Source organism: Aphis gossypii, chromosome 1 (assembly GCF_020184175.1).
Source record: "Aphis gossypii isolate Hap1 chromosome 1, ASM2018417v2, whole genome shotgun sequence".
Classification (NCBI taxonomy): domain Eukaryota; kingdom Metazoa; phylum Arthropoda; class Insecta; order Hemiptera; family Aphididae; genus Aphis; species Aphis gossypii.
The window spans coordinates 44,853,288-44,867,374 of NC_065530.1; the positions used below are offsets into that span (position 1 = coordinate 44,853,288).

The window sequence follows — 14,087 nt, forward strand, 5'->3', positions numbered from 1 at the left end:
CTGTAAACAAAATAAAACAGAGGATTTGTCTCGCACACACATATTACGGTCCATTAAAATAAAATCACGATTTTACATTGTTGTTCTTTAACGCCGTTTTCAAATTTTTAATTATGCACAATTTTTGATCATCAAAATTTGTATTTGGATTGAACTAACGCGAGTGTGGGTACGATTTTACCGCAATGGAGTGGTATTCATCGTGTGTTTTTCACGAACGATGATTTTTATCGATTTTGGTTCAAGAATATCATTTAAACATGATTTTATTGATGTTGTTGAAATCAAAAAATAGACAGGTTAAAAAAACACAATTTCGTTTATTGGTTTTTCAAACATAAATAATTTATTTTATTATTCACAAATTTGTTTGAACAAAAAAATTAGGCAAGTACCTACAATTCTTAAATATTATCAATATTATACAATAGTGGAGTACACAATACGTCTATAAAACATAATAATATAAACGTTTATAACAACATTTTGTTTATAATATATACATAATATAATATTTAATATATACATGACACTTATCGTGGAAGACACACGTGTAAAGGCGTAATCAAGGGGGCAAGGGAGAACTAGTCCCAGATATTTTACCGAGAAGGTGCTAGTGTATTTTTTCCACATTCTATCCCCCCCCCCCAAAAAAAAAAAATCTCATTAAGTTAACTCATTGGGTACAAATTAAACATGTACTACAGTAAGATAAATACTGCAAACGTCGTATTTGAGTATTTATATTAAATAGTTGTGGAGTACGCTAGTGATATTGTCAAGTGAATTTCGGACCGGATACCTAGGTATACAAACTATTGGTCAAGGGGGATAACCAACAGTATTTTCAACTTTTTGACACAGGAATTCATTTATGCTCTAAAGACACAACTATAATATAAACGCTACAGCAGTCAACGGCATCAATCCATAATTATATTATAGTGTATATGGTGGTATTACTATTCGGTATTTCGGTATATTGAATAGTATTTTAGTAAAACTGTTCAAACGGTATTCGAACAACAACTAGTATTCCCCAGCAACGGTCAAATACCACATTAGCATAATTTATTATTACATTTCACTATTGTATGACACAGTTCTTGTCGTCCACCGATTGCTGTTGCTGTTGCTGTAGGTGCTGTGGCGACTGGCCGGCGGCCGCTGTTCTCCTGCCGGGCGACCGGTGGGCCGTGGCCTGCTGCTTGGCGTACGCTATGGCGTCGTTGGGCACGTACGAGATCCTGGCCGCGGCGCCTGCTCCCGGGCCGTACGGCCGGCGGGCCGGTAACCGGTACACCGACAGGTCGTCGAGCTCGCTGCCCGAACTCGATGAGCACGTGGAACAGCAACCGTGTTCGGCCGACGAGTCGTCGTCGTCGTCGTTACCGGTCGGCGGCGGCAGGGGCGGCGGAACCGGTCTGCTGTTCCGGCTCCGGCTCCGACTCCGGTTGTTCCGGCCTTCCCGACGCCGGCGTCTGGTCCGCCCGGAAGCCGGAGGGTCGGTCGACGACAGAGCTGTGCCGTCGAAGCGGACGGACCTCCTGCCGCCGGTGGCCACCGTCTCGGGCGTGGACGACGAAGACGAAGCGCGACGCGACTGCGGCGGCGCGTTTGTGGCCGCAACAGTGGAGGTGGACGGCGGAGTGGCGATGGCCAGTCGCCGGTCGTCCACGGGCCGCCGGCTCGAAGACGAAGAGGACGGCGGCAATGGTTCTGCGGCGGAGGCTGCAGCCGCAGTCGTGAGTTTTTCGAACTCGTTCAGAAGTCGGTCGGTTATCTCGTCGTCCGAGATGAGCTTTTCCAGGAACTTTTGCGGAAGTTTTCCGTTACTCAGCAGCCGTTGCAGCTCGTAAAGCGTGTCGTCCAGCCGGCCGCCGTCCGTTCGGTCGACCGCGATGACGGACGATGACGTGGCCGAGAACCCGTGGCCGCGTGGTCTGCCGCCGTTGCCGTCGTCGTCGGTGGCCACGTCGCCGTCGTCGCCGTTGTCCCTGTCCACCACGGTCAGCACGCGCCTGGACTCGACCACGGCTATGTCGTTGCGCCGGCGCCGCTGTCTCACGTCCAAGTCAGACGGACGTGCGGCCACGGCGTTCGGTCGGCTGGCGTGCGGCGCTATTACTCCATCTCCCGCGGACCGCTGCTGCATGTGACGTGTGGGTGACGGTGACGACGTGTTGCTGTTGTTGGCATTCTGCAACGCTCTGCGACCCATCAACGGCGATCGGCACGCCGATTGTTGTGACGGCGAAGGTGACCTGCGAACATCACAGAGATTAATGTGGTTTTACGCATGGGCATTACGACTAGTCAAAATAATGGTATAGCAAAAACATTTATAAAAGAATTGTATTCCGCGGTTTATTTTCTTTGACTTACACTATAATATTCGTAATCCTATTTACTTATAACCTTATAGGAACCTATTTTCAATTGCTTCAAGTATTCTTTTGTAGGCATTTATTGCAGTCTTATTAAAAAAAACAATTCACACTGTTACTAGTTAGGCACCATTACGTTGATTGTTTTAAATAACTCCATCGTTGAATAATTAAAAAGTTAGACACGTGTTTGATGTAACGATGTACCTAACATACCTTTTAGCTTTTACCACCCATCATATTATCCATAAGGTTTATTTGCATATAAATTGGTAATATTTATGATAAAAAGGAAGAAAGTTTTTAAGAATATTATTGGATGTGAAAGAAGGCATTATGCAAACTAATTTGTCTATTTAAGTTATATTTAAGATAATTAATGCTCCTTTTACCACTAAGTTCAATTAAAAATCCACTTTATGGTAGCTATAGGTGTCAATTTTTAAACCATTGTACGTTGTGTCGTATATTATATTATTGCAAAATATTTTATATTTTTCGATTTTTAATTCTAATTTATAACACAAAGTTCTGTCACTTCGAAGAATGCGTAGGTTCTATTATACGAAATGAGTGTGACGAGTGGGTGCAAAACTTTTCTGATAGTTTTCTGATTAAATGTGTTTCAAATTTGCGGACGGGTCAGTTGCGATTAGATGGTGAAAGCTATGACGAGTGAGCCCTGGATGTTATCGAAGTGACGTTTTCATTTTTCCTTTCCATCTTTCGAGCACACACATGTCAAAACTGTCTTGGAATTTTTCATTTATTTGAGTGTCGGTGTGTACAAGACGACAAAAATAAAAACTAATTACCACGTGGTCCGGTGGTGGCGGTTAGACTGTACCATGTGTACGGCCATCATTTGATTCAGATAAATTATTATCTTTTAATCTGTTTATGATTTTGAGCGGGCTGTGAGTGGGTTCTTAGATGGTCACACATGTCAATGTAAAGTTAAAGTTTTTCGTATGGTTTTTATAAAAGCACTATCGTTTTTATCAATATTTTTCTACCAGTGGGGGGAGGTCAACCCATCACAAGGAAAAGTGAGTGAATGACTTGTCTCACGTTTTTATACTTCGATTGTTGTAGCGGCAGGAGACGTGATAGAATATGATATATACGTATATATCGCAACATATTGTATAGAACTATAGTTTTCGAAGAAAACGTTTGGTTGATTTCAGAGCTGAAATTAAATTGGTCTTTTTGAAATTTACTATTTATCACAAATGCTTTTATTCTGATTGCGTACACTTAATACCATATATAGATAGGCACATTATATTGTAACCTAAGGAAGTAGTACGAAATCACATAGGCTCACTGTCTAGGGCGTCGCTATGGAAAAATAAAAGTAAACTAGGTATAATAACAATTCGGAATTGGATTTGTATGTACTAAAAATCGTATAATATTCTCTTAAAATAATCATTTTTTATGAACCGAAAAAGTATGCGAATAAATATGCTAGAAAGGATCAAGTAGGTAATATATATACTGAAAAAATTTTGATGAGGCAATGTATAGTAAGAGTGAACAATGTTGTAAAATCCCTTTAAAGACTTAAACAACTGTTTTGTAATAAAGATAAAATATTACATTAAAATGTATAATAATATTTGCATTGAAAAGTTAGGAATTTTTATTCACAGCGTTGTGGAACGAAAATCTTGCTTACTTAACATATTATATTATACCGTCAACGAGAAGGAAATAAATGAATGCTAAAAACAAATCCAAACCTTAGACTAATAATACTATCGCGGAGGAGGACGATAAAATCGTATTAAAATACAAGAGAAACCTACGCGAATCCGTTGGTCGATGCGGTCCGTCTTCCGGCGCTGGCCGGCGAGTCGGGCGCGGTAGCGACCGGTTGTAGTTGCAGCGTTTGCGCGGGCGTTGTCTGCTCTGTTTGCCCGACGGCAGCAGCGACATCGGCCATTTCTGATTCGGGCCTTTGCGATGTCGTCATCGTCGGAGGTTCACCTTTACTGCAGGCGATTGAACAGAAAATAGCTCCACGGCGTGGCAAGAACGGTCTGCCCAACAGCGAAGATCTGCATGTGTGGCAACAGAAACACTGTTCGGTGGCGTGCCAATGTTGTCCTTCGTGACTCATTTGTCCTGTACATAAAAGTGGCAAAATTATAATTTATTATATGATACAAAATAAGTGCTTGTAAGACATAATATATATTAGTAGGTACCTATATCTGGTTATAACTTATAATAATTTATAATAATTATGTTATCATATTAAAATAAACAACAAACGTCTTATGACTCCTTCTATAGTCACCATTGCCCCAGGTAGTACTCCGAGAGTTTTTACCTACATAAAACTGCGTAGGATGTTGATAAGGATGATAGGAGGTGATATTCGGTGACTTTTTCGTATGATTTTGGTCGATATTAATGATACTTATGTTTGTATAATATACAAAAGGATTTCGTGAATGGCAGAAATTTAAATAATCAATATATTATTTAAATATTTTATTCTAACTCCTCGCATATTTATCTGTTAAGTCAAATGCATGCACTTTGGTAGGTACTTTTTAGTGGGAAATTATTCGGACTTGATCACCTTATAAAAATCTCATAAGTCACTTAATTGTATCAAATGGTGATGTTTATGGTTTTTTTTTTAGTAACTAATTTTGCACATATAATCATGTACTAAAAAGTTAAAAAATGAATTTGTGATGATGTGGTAGTACATGAGATATCTGCAATATAATGACTACGTATTGTCTGCGTTCAAAGTCTAATTGATAAGTACATTAATAAAAATTAAGCATATTAATACATTTCAGAGTTACACTTTCACTTAACGCTAGGTATTTCATTTTTTATAGGAGGGTACTGGTTATACTTTTTTTTTTTCATTTATAAAAGTTTACAATAAAAATATTATGGTATTTTCTCTAACTCTAAAAAAATATACATATTGCATATCGTGCAAAACGTTGCACCATGGCATTTAATTTTTTGATATTTAATAATTATGTTTTGTACATTAAGAATATTAAAATTGACATTTCATTGATTTGTTCACCGCAGTTCAATTGATTTTATTGGTGAATTTTTTTTTTAAAAAACAATTTAAAATCGAAGTATAAATATTGTTGTATATGCTTACTATATTGTGACCATTAAAATATTATAAAAATATAGGCATCATTCAACTTTTCAACCGAACCCAGATCGACCTGTGTAGTTTGTATCGTATCCCGACACCCCTCGACTAGATTGATGAATTTATTATATGAGTTTATATTTTCAGTATCGTTTTGCAATTTTCAGCGAAATATAAAATATATCTCACAATAACACTCCAATAATAAATATTAATATAATGGGTCCATAATGCGACATTTTAAAAGTCTGTTCATATATATCATTCTTCGTAATTAAATTAACGCGTATTGTCATTATAATATTTGATTTCGTTTAATCGATTATTTGTGTTCGATGTGCAGTCACTCTAAATCACCATAAATATATATTTTTGTGTCTACAATTATTATTATCATTATTATATTCCGTACTTATTATTTATATATATAATATATATATGGTTATAATCGTTGATCTGTTTAAAATGAAGATGCTATAAGAATATGAAAGCTATATATTTAAAATAAAAAATATAATTTTTATATACTCCGCATTCTACTCTGCTTTTTGCAAATATAATATAGGTACCTGTAAGGTGTTTCACCACTTTCATATTTATCACATTTTTGAGTTCGTAAAACAAGAAATATAGAAAAATACAGTAAATTACTCTGCGTAATAATACACCGACTTAGTTATATTTTATATACATGATATATTAATACAGTATCAAAATATAAATATATATCTTAAAAACGAATGATAATTGAAAAAAAATGTTAAGATAACGTGATCGAGCTATATATACTATATAGTATGAAAGTTCCTCTCTACTGCAGAGATCTTTTGATGTACAAAGTCAATAGTCATTTTTTTAATGACAAGTTTAACTATATTTTTTAAGAACCTAATGTCCTAATAATACAATTATTTTGCAAATTGTTCATGAATGCTTGGATTTCAGCTTCAATATCTTTAATATAGACCTTTAAGCTATATTTAATAAACCATACCATATAGTTTGCATAATATGACATGATATCTTTATCAATATATTTTTAGAAAATACCAGTAGCAACAGATTAACAATTTACATAAAAATAATAAATTATCTATGAATACACCATCACTAAAAAAAAAAATAAATAAAAAACCCATCGCCTCATATAAATTATTCAGCTGGTATGCTACTGATTGTATATGGTAAGTATTGCGAAGCGTTATGACTCCAAATTGCATGATTTGTGGTTAAAATATATTATATAGGTAATATTTTATCATAATATTAATTTCACTGCAGCATATGAAAGAAAAAGTCAGAAAAAGTAAAAACTGTTTCGAAATTTAAAACGTGTAGATATTCAAAGACATCGATACCGGTTTGTTTGATGACGCTCATAAGTCGTCATAAAAAAAGGAAATCATGCAACGATGAAAGAATAAACGATAATATATACATAATGAACGTTTTTAATCTCCCATCGAAGAGATAAAAATAAAAAGATGAAAAAAAAATATTATTGGTTAATACAATAAAACGTATGGATCGCGATTATTGTTATGCTGTACGCTGCAATGGCAGTCATTATTAAATGTATATGATGATAATAATAATACTATATGTAATATACGCACATAATAAAATGATTAAAATGTATGTTATATTACCGTAATATGTTGTATATGTGTAAGTGTGACTAAAACTAGTAAATAATTCAGAATAATGTCACCATAATAGAAGTAAATAAGTACTTTTATAACGATAGGCTACCTAGATAGTACACACGATAGCCATAAATCAATTAATATGTAATACGCCATCAATCACACAGATTTAAGATAGCGACTGATATTTAATAATTATTATATATTAGATAGTAGAGGCACACAGTTTTTTATTATTTTAAAATTTAAAATTAAATTAAATATTTAAATTTTTAAACGTCTATCATATTGAGGTGTTCCAGTGCTCAAGTTCCCTTGTGTCCGATGGAAAAAACTACCACTCACCCAACTCTCCTAAACACGACTCTAGCTATATAACTGAAGCGCGGATTTTTAATCTATTTTTTAGGCCACAAAATATCCATCTCCGTTTGTAAAAAAAATAATGTATTTGGGGATCCGCAATATTTGAATTTTGAGAACCCCTCGTTCAAAAAGTGCACGAACGGCTGTATATAGCATATAACGTTTTATTGCGATCATAATAATAATATGTACAATGCGGTGTATAAAACGCGTATAAGAGTAAAAGACTCTACGAAAATCCCGACAATACAAGCGCGATTAATACTATAATAACATCAATGGAGGTCGCGTTTATTGCCGTTCGCATTGCCAGTCTGGTTCGGTAGGTATATTATAATATTGTATAATATTATTATTATAATATGCACGAAAATGAAATGTTGATCTACGCGGCCAGAGCTCCGTTTTTTTTGTTTTTTTTCTTTCTATCTAACCTGCTGCTATGCGAAACGGGTTCGGCAGTGATGTGGTTTGCTCTTTACGGGGGTCATAAAATCGAAATAGTCTCGTTAAACCCCTTTGTGAGCACAGAGCGAGATAAACGACATGTTATTAGATTGAAAAATAACATTGGTCGCGCAACAAATGTTAAGTTTATGAGAACGCTTGCAACGAAAAGTTCTCTAATTGACTGCAGCGAGTGTTCAGAAAATAATGAAAAAAAACTAAACGGTCGATTCGAGAGCAGGAACAGAATGATGTGGTAATGCACTAATGCTGCAGTTAGCAAGAGAGGAATAAACAATTTATTTATTTTGTTTGTTTCCATTAAAAACATAAAAACGTACTACTTATATTTATTGCGTTATTTCTGTTGTATGAGTATTTACTGCATGATTTTCATATTATACAGGATGATTTTTTTATCTACGATCATTCCCTTTTCTCGTTAAAATTAATAGTTTATTTGTTGGAATCCAATTTTTTATAACTTTTGAGTATATCAACTAGTTCACTTAAATTTCATATTTTTAAGTACTTTAATATGTTGTGGAATAATTACGTATAGGACGGACGTGGTGACTGGTGATACATTTTTTTTCTTGTCAAACAGACGAACTTTTTGACATTTTTTATATGGTTAATTCAAAATTCAAACACGTATAGTTTCTAAGTTATTCTGCTTTGTTTACCATAGATAATAGTCGATTGAAAATTTGAATAGAACATAAATAGGTATGGTTTTAAGTTATATACAACTACACGGTTGTCGGTTATACACTTATACATTAAAACATAAAATAGATGTTAATCACCAATCAGTAAACCAAAGTTAGTCTATAGTTTATTTTTTTTTTACATTATGTATAAAACATATTATATTCATATAGCTAGGCAGGTTCTATATCCATACTCATGTATTATTATATTGTACATAAATATACAATAGACTAAACAGAAAGTTGAATAACTCAAAAAAAAACTACATGTTAAAATTTCGATTTTAAAAGGTATATATGTACCTAATACCTGTATAAAATGTTCATAAAATCATCTACTTAACAAGTAATAAATTATTTTGAAAAACTGGTCCATCAGGAAACTCGTAAAATTCAAAAAAATAACTTGATATTTAAGAATAGCAAGTCTTTATATTACAATATCATCTACACTACATTAAAATTTATTTGAATTTAAAGAAATGCAACTATGCAAGATTGGGTGAATATGATGTTATTAAAGAAATCAGCTTATAGTATATTATCAACTGATTATTTACTTAAATTCACATAATATTTTCAGTTCAATTATTCTTAGTGTTATTGTTGATTATTATAACTTAAACACAATTCTTTAACGGAATATTTAATTTAGCAAGAGTTCACATATATATAACTAATTAGATGTATATTTATGTCTAAATTAAAGTGAAGTTATTATCATTAAATAATTTTTTGCGTTCGGATTAGGATTTTTTCTATACTCTTGATTGGTTTTCACGTTAAATGATTCTCATTTTGCTATATAATTATAATTTTATCAAACGTGCATCAAAAACTAGAAGACCATCAATTAGTATATTATATTATACTATGAAAAAGTCATTATCGTTTCGATTTTCTTAAAACTGTTTTTGATTTGTACTTATAATACGTATATTATGAATTATCTAGCGGACGCGCTTATAAATCGAGTTCATCGTATTCGAATAGTGAAAAAAAATAGTCACGAATATGTTCGATGGATCGATAATATTTTCAGTAGGCACATTATATAGTTGAAGTAGCCGTATAATAATATATTAACGTTGTAATGACTGGACCATGAGCTGCAAAAGCGGCGGTAATGAACCGTTAAATTTGAGTACAAAGTACCTACCTCCTACTGATATAATACACAATAATAATAATTACTGTATTATACATATACATATAATATATATATACATACATATATACATATATGTATATTGTATATATATATCGTATGATGTTGTTTCCACTCGAAAAGACTTAATAACAATTGACATTTAACTGCGTTTGCGGTAGTGCGTTGTTTGGGTTATTAAATTTTCAAACTCAAAAGTGGATTAATTGATTTATGGTATTGTGCAGTTACGTTGTCGATGCAGTTATGATGCGCGTGTCCTACGGTAAGAATTATGACTGATCGTTAAAACATTATTATGACGAATGTCTGTTACGATTTATTATGGTCTCGTTATTATATATAATATTATTGCAATATTGATTATATTTGATTAAATTTGAAAAGATAATTTTATACTTTCATCTTTATTCACATGCGAGTATTTCGCACGGCATGTACTTCACCAGTCGCAACATGACCTCCCAAATAAAATTGTTTTTGTTTGCACATTTAAACAATGAATAAATATGCAACTACTATGATTTTAGAGAAAATACAATAATAAACGAATAGCTGAATGTGAATCAGACCCAGCTGTGCATAATTAAAAAATCGTTATTTAGCAGTAAGGAACAATTTGAGTACTTACCTAGTAGTAAACAAGTTCTCACTATATAACAATTATAACTACGCAATCATTTTTGGTGAAATAATAATTTTGAAAATAATATCTAAGGGCGAAAAGGTGGCTAGAGAACATATTTTCAAGTATGATACACAATATACGAGTATACATATAATTTGGTGTAGATGGCACGTGTCGATTTCCAGTTTTCCGGCGTTGACTTTATTATAAACCTTTGTAAACGCAGTCGGCCCGACCCATACACTTACGCGCACACGTAGCGTACGTATGTGTAGTTCATTAAATTACATGCAGGACGATAATAATAATAATATATTATAATAAAATCGAAGATACAAACCGTTGATACGGATTGAATACCTATATAGCTTTGTAGGTATATAGGCGTATAGTACCTACCCGAGTACGCATAATATCATATTAAATACACATTATAATATATTATAATAGTAACTGGTATACGAGTATCGTATATTGCTGCGACGGGTATTATAATAATAGTAATGTAGGTACCTATAAGGTATATAGCGTTATCAGCTACTGCGATGTGCACTACTAAATAGTTGTTCTGGAAATATTATACCTACGATGTGTATGATAGTATTCGCATTACGCGTATTATAATATAATATCCACAGTGTGCAGCGCAATTGTCGAACGGGCAAGAACGTTCCGCATCGAAAAATTAATTTATGAGAAATCTAAATATTACCTTACAGACAATACCTATACTCCATATATTATTATATATTCACATATACTTAAGAGTTACAAGTATACAATATAGGTAGAGCTATATACCGGGTGTACCTTTTAACGTAAGGCATTTATTATTTAATTTTTTACTATTTTTTATGACAATGTGCATTTTTAAAATATCAAAAACAGTATAATATATTTTGGAGAAATTTGGTACATATAAATAATTTTGAACGAATTGTATATGAGTTTTAAGTGTTTAAAGTTTAAAGTTTATTTGAGTGAAGTTATATAGGGGTACTCCGTAAAGTGATTGTTCACTCATCAAGACTTTAAATTCTTATAACTTAGGTATAAAATACTAGTACGAAATTTTATTTTTTATTTTTATAGTTCGAAGTAATTCGAATAATAGTTTCTTTAGGAATATGAAATTAAAATTTTATTTTGTCAGTAAAAAGAGTAAAATATCAAAAAAAAAAAAAAATCACGATTTAAAATAGTAAGAAATATAATATTTTCAAACACGTTTAAAAGAAAAAATAATAAATGTCTTTCGTTAAATGGATCACCCCATATACATAATGTATAGGACGATAGTAATAACATCTCGCATATTTATTCATCTATAAAATCTTTTAGGTATGGCATCTGATAATATCGAAATCTCGAGTCTCCTAGCTGATGTATTATATTATAAAAATGTATACTATAAGCAATATGTATAATGCTATGTGTGTTTGACTTGCCGCAATGAATATTGGAACGTTTAACGATAATTCTATAGTAGATAGATTCATTATATTATAATAAAGCCACAATAATGAATTATTCAAGGTGTAAATATAATATATAATATATATATATTTATATATAATTATAAGTAATGATTTTCACTGTAGATATTTGCATTGTGTATTAGTTATAATAGTTATAACACTAATACATTGTGTGTGTAAAACATGGTAGTTATAACTTAGAACATGTTAATATATTATAGGGATGAAACTTTCATTATGAAAAGACTCGGCTGCTTTGTGTTCGTATGGTCCTAATAGTCATAATTCGGCTTTTGGTATAGAGCGATCTGTTTTGACCCTTATCACTTTATTTTATACACTCTAAATAGGTATATATTTTGTAGAAAAAACGCGTACGTGATTTTAATTTCATACTAATTTGTTGTGCGCTATATTTCTCGTCTCGTCGATGTCTAATTCAATTGAAGCATCGGCATTTACAGGGATTCTGCTCAAAATTTATACAATAAGAATATTTGGAATGGAATTATAATATAATATGTGTTAAACTGTTACATAAAAACATTTTTTATTTCTTATTTATAAAAAATATTGACTGAGAACATTGTTATATAGCAAGTTAAATGAATCGTCCTATAAACGTACGCGATAATAATAAAACGTAGCTTTACCATATAGTATTTATACACCCGTATCGCTACTTGTATAAATAATATATGTAATAACGTACTCTAACGCGGGAAGAACGATTTTGTTTTCGGTCTCACGGGTGTCCTCTTTAAAAGGTTTCACTACGCTATGTGTATATATGATATATTACTATAATAATAATAATATTTTAATGTTTTATGCGTCGTCGTTAAAATACGGATATCTCGTATACGCACGGTGTATTCTTAATAATATAATATAATAATACAAAACGAGTTTTCTCAAACAAACCCGCGTTGCTTAGAATAATTCGACGTCTGTATTTCCCAGATAACTTGATATGTTCTTTCTTTTTAATCCACCGAGTACCAGAATATACAGGGTGATTCCTTTGATATCGAGAAATGATTTTCTCGTTGTTTATAAAAAATATTAGGATTTATTGAAATAATTTTATTTCTATAAAATATAATGTAGGCATAGCCGCATGTAGGTATATTCGTATATGTAATATTTCCTTGTTGCCACTGCAGGTTATCAATTTAAATAGTCAACTAGGGTTTTAATTTTTTTAATCTTAAGTAAAAATACATTTCCGAAAATGTCGAAGCTGGTTAAAATATCGAACAAACAGTTTTTTTTAGAGATAAGAATTAAAAACGTATTTATATTTTTTATCTGTACAACTATGCGCATTAATATTCTATAAACAGTTGTCTGCTATGACAAGAAGATGGACTGAAAAGTATACTAGGTACTGGCCATAAACATAATAATTTGACAGTATAAAAAATAAGGCCAATAAATAAAACTCTAGGAGTGTGGAACTGCTCGTATGTATAGACACGTACTACAGTAGTACTTATGTTATAATAATATATTATCTTAAATTTATAAAAAAAGTTTTAAAACGAGAAAAATCAACGATTTTCGAAACTAACTTTTGAACGTTAAAATGGTCACCCAGGACTCTAAAGTACGGAAAACTTATTATTATAATGTCTCACGTAACTGTCGTCAAAGATGCGGCAGTTATAATAATCACCTATGATAACCGTTGTAACCATACTAATAATAATATTATCGCTAAGTTTTTCACGACTGTTGTGTAGCTTGTGTAGCCTATGCACTGAGGCGCTATCGTGTATAATCTAACCTACATAATTTAATATAATATAATATTAATATGTATACTGTATAATGTATTATTATAAGTGTATAATACGTATAAGGTATTGTTCCGGAGTATCTGACGTATTAAAGCGTGTAAATATATAGCGTGCAGGAGACTCGTTATTTACACAATAGCAGCATATATAGTTTAACTTACAATACGGGCGGCATGTGTATAAACAGGCAACAGCCTCTCGAGTCTCAACGCGGTAAAAGTGTATATATATAATACATGTTATGTGTATATAAAAAATAGGTATTTGAATTAGTCTTTAAAAAAGTATCTATACACACGTCGTG

At 32.5% G+C, this 14,087-nt stretch overlaps 1 protein-coding gene across 3 annotated transcripts in view; it reads right to left on the reverse strand.

The window, feature by feature from the left end:
• Positions 1-300: 300 nt before the first annotated feature.
• Positions 301-14,087, reverse strand: part of LOC114130175 (protein prickle-like) — a 163,635-nt gene continuing 149,848 nt past the window's right edge. For all 3 annotated transcript variants that reach the window (XM_050198868.1, XM_050198869.1, XM_027995080.2), the window contains 2 exons: positions 4,202-4,520; positions 301-2,264 (listed from right to left, as the gene is read on the reverse strand). In XM_050198868.1, the coding sequence (XP_050054825.1) occupies positions 1,088-2,264; positions 4,202-4,520 (1,496 nt within the window). In that variant the 3' untranslated portion in view covers positions 301-1,087. The remainder of the gene's footprint in view (positions 2,265-4,201; positions 4,521-14,087) is intronic.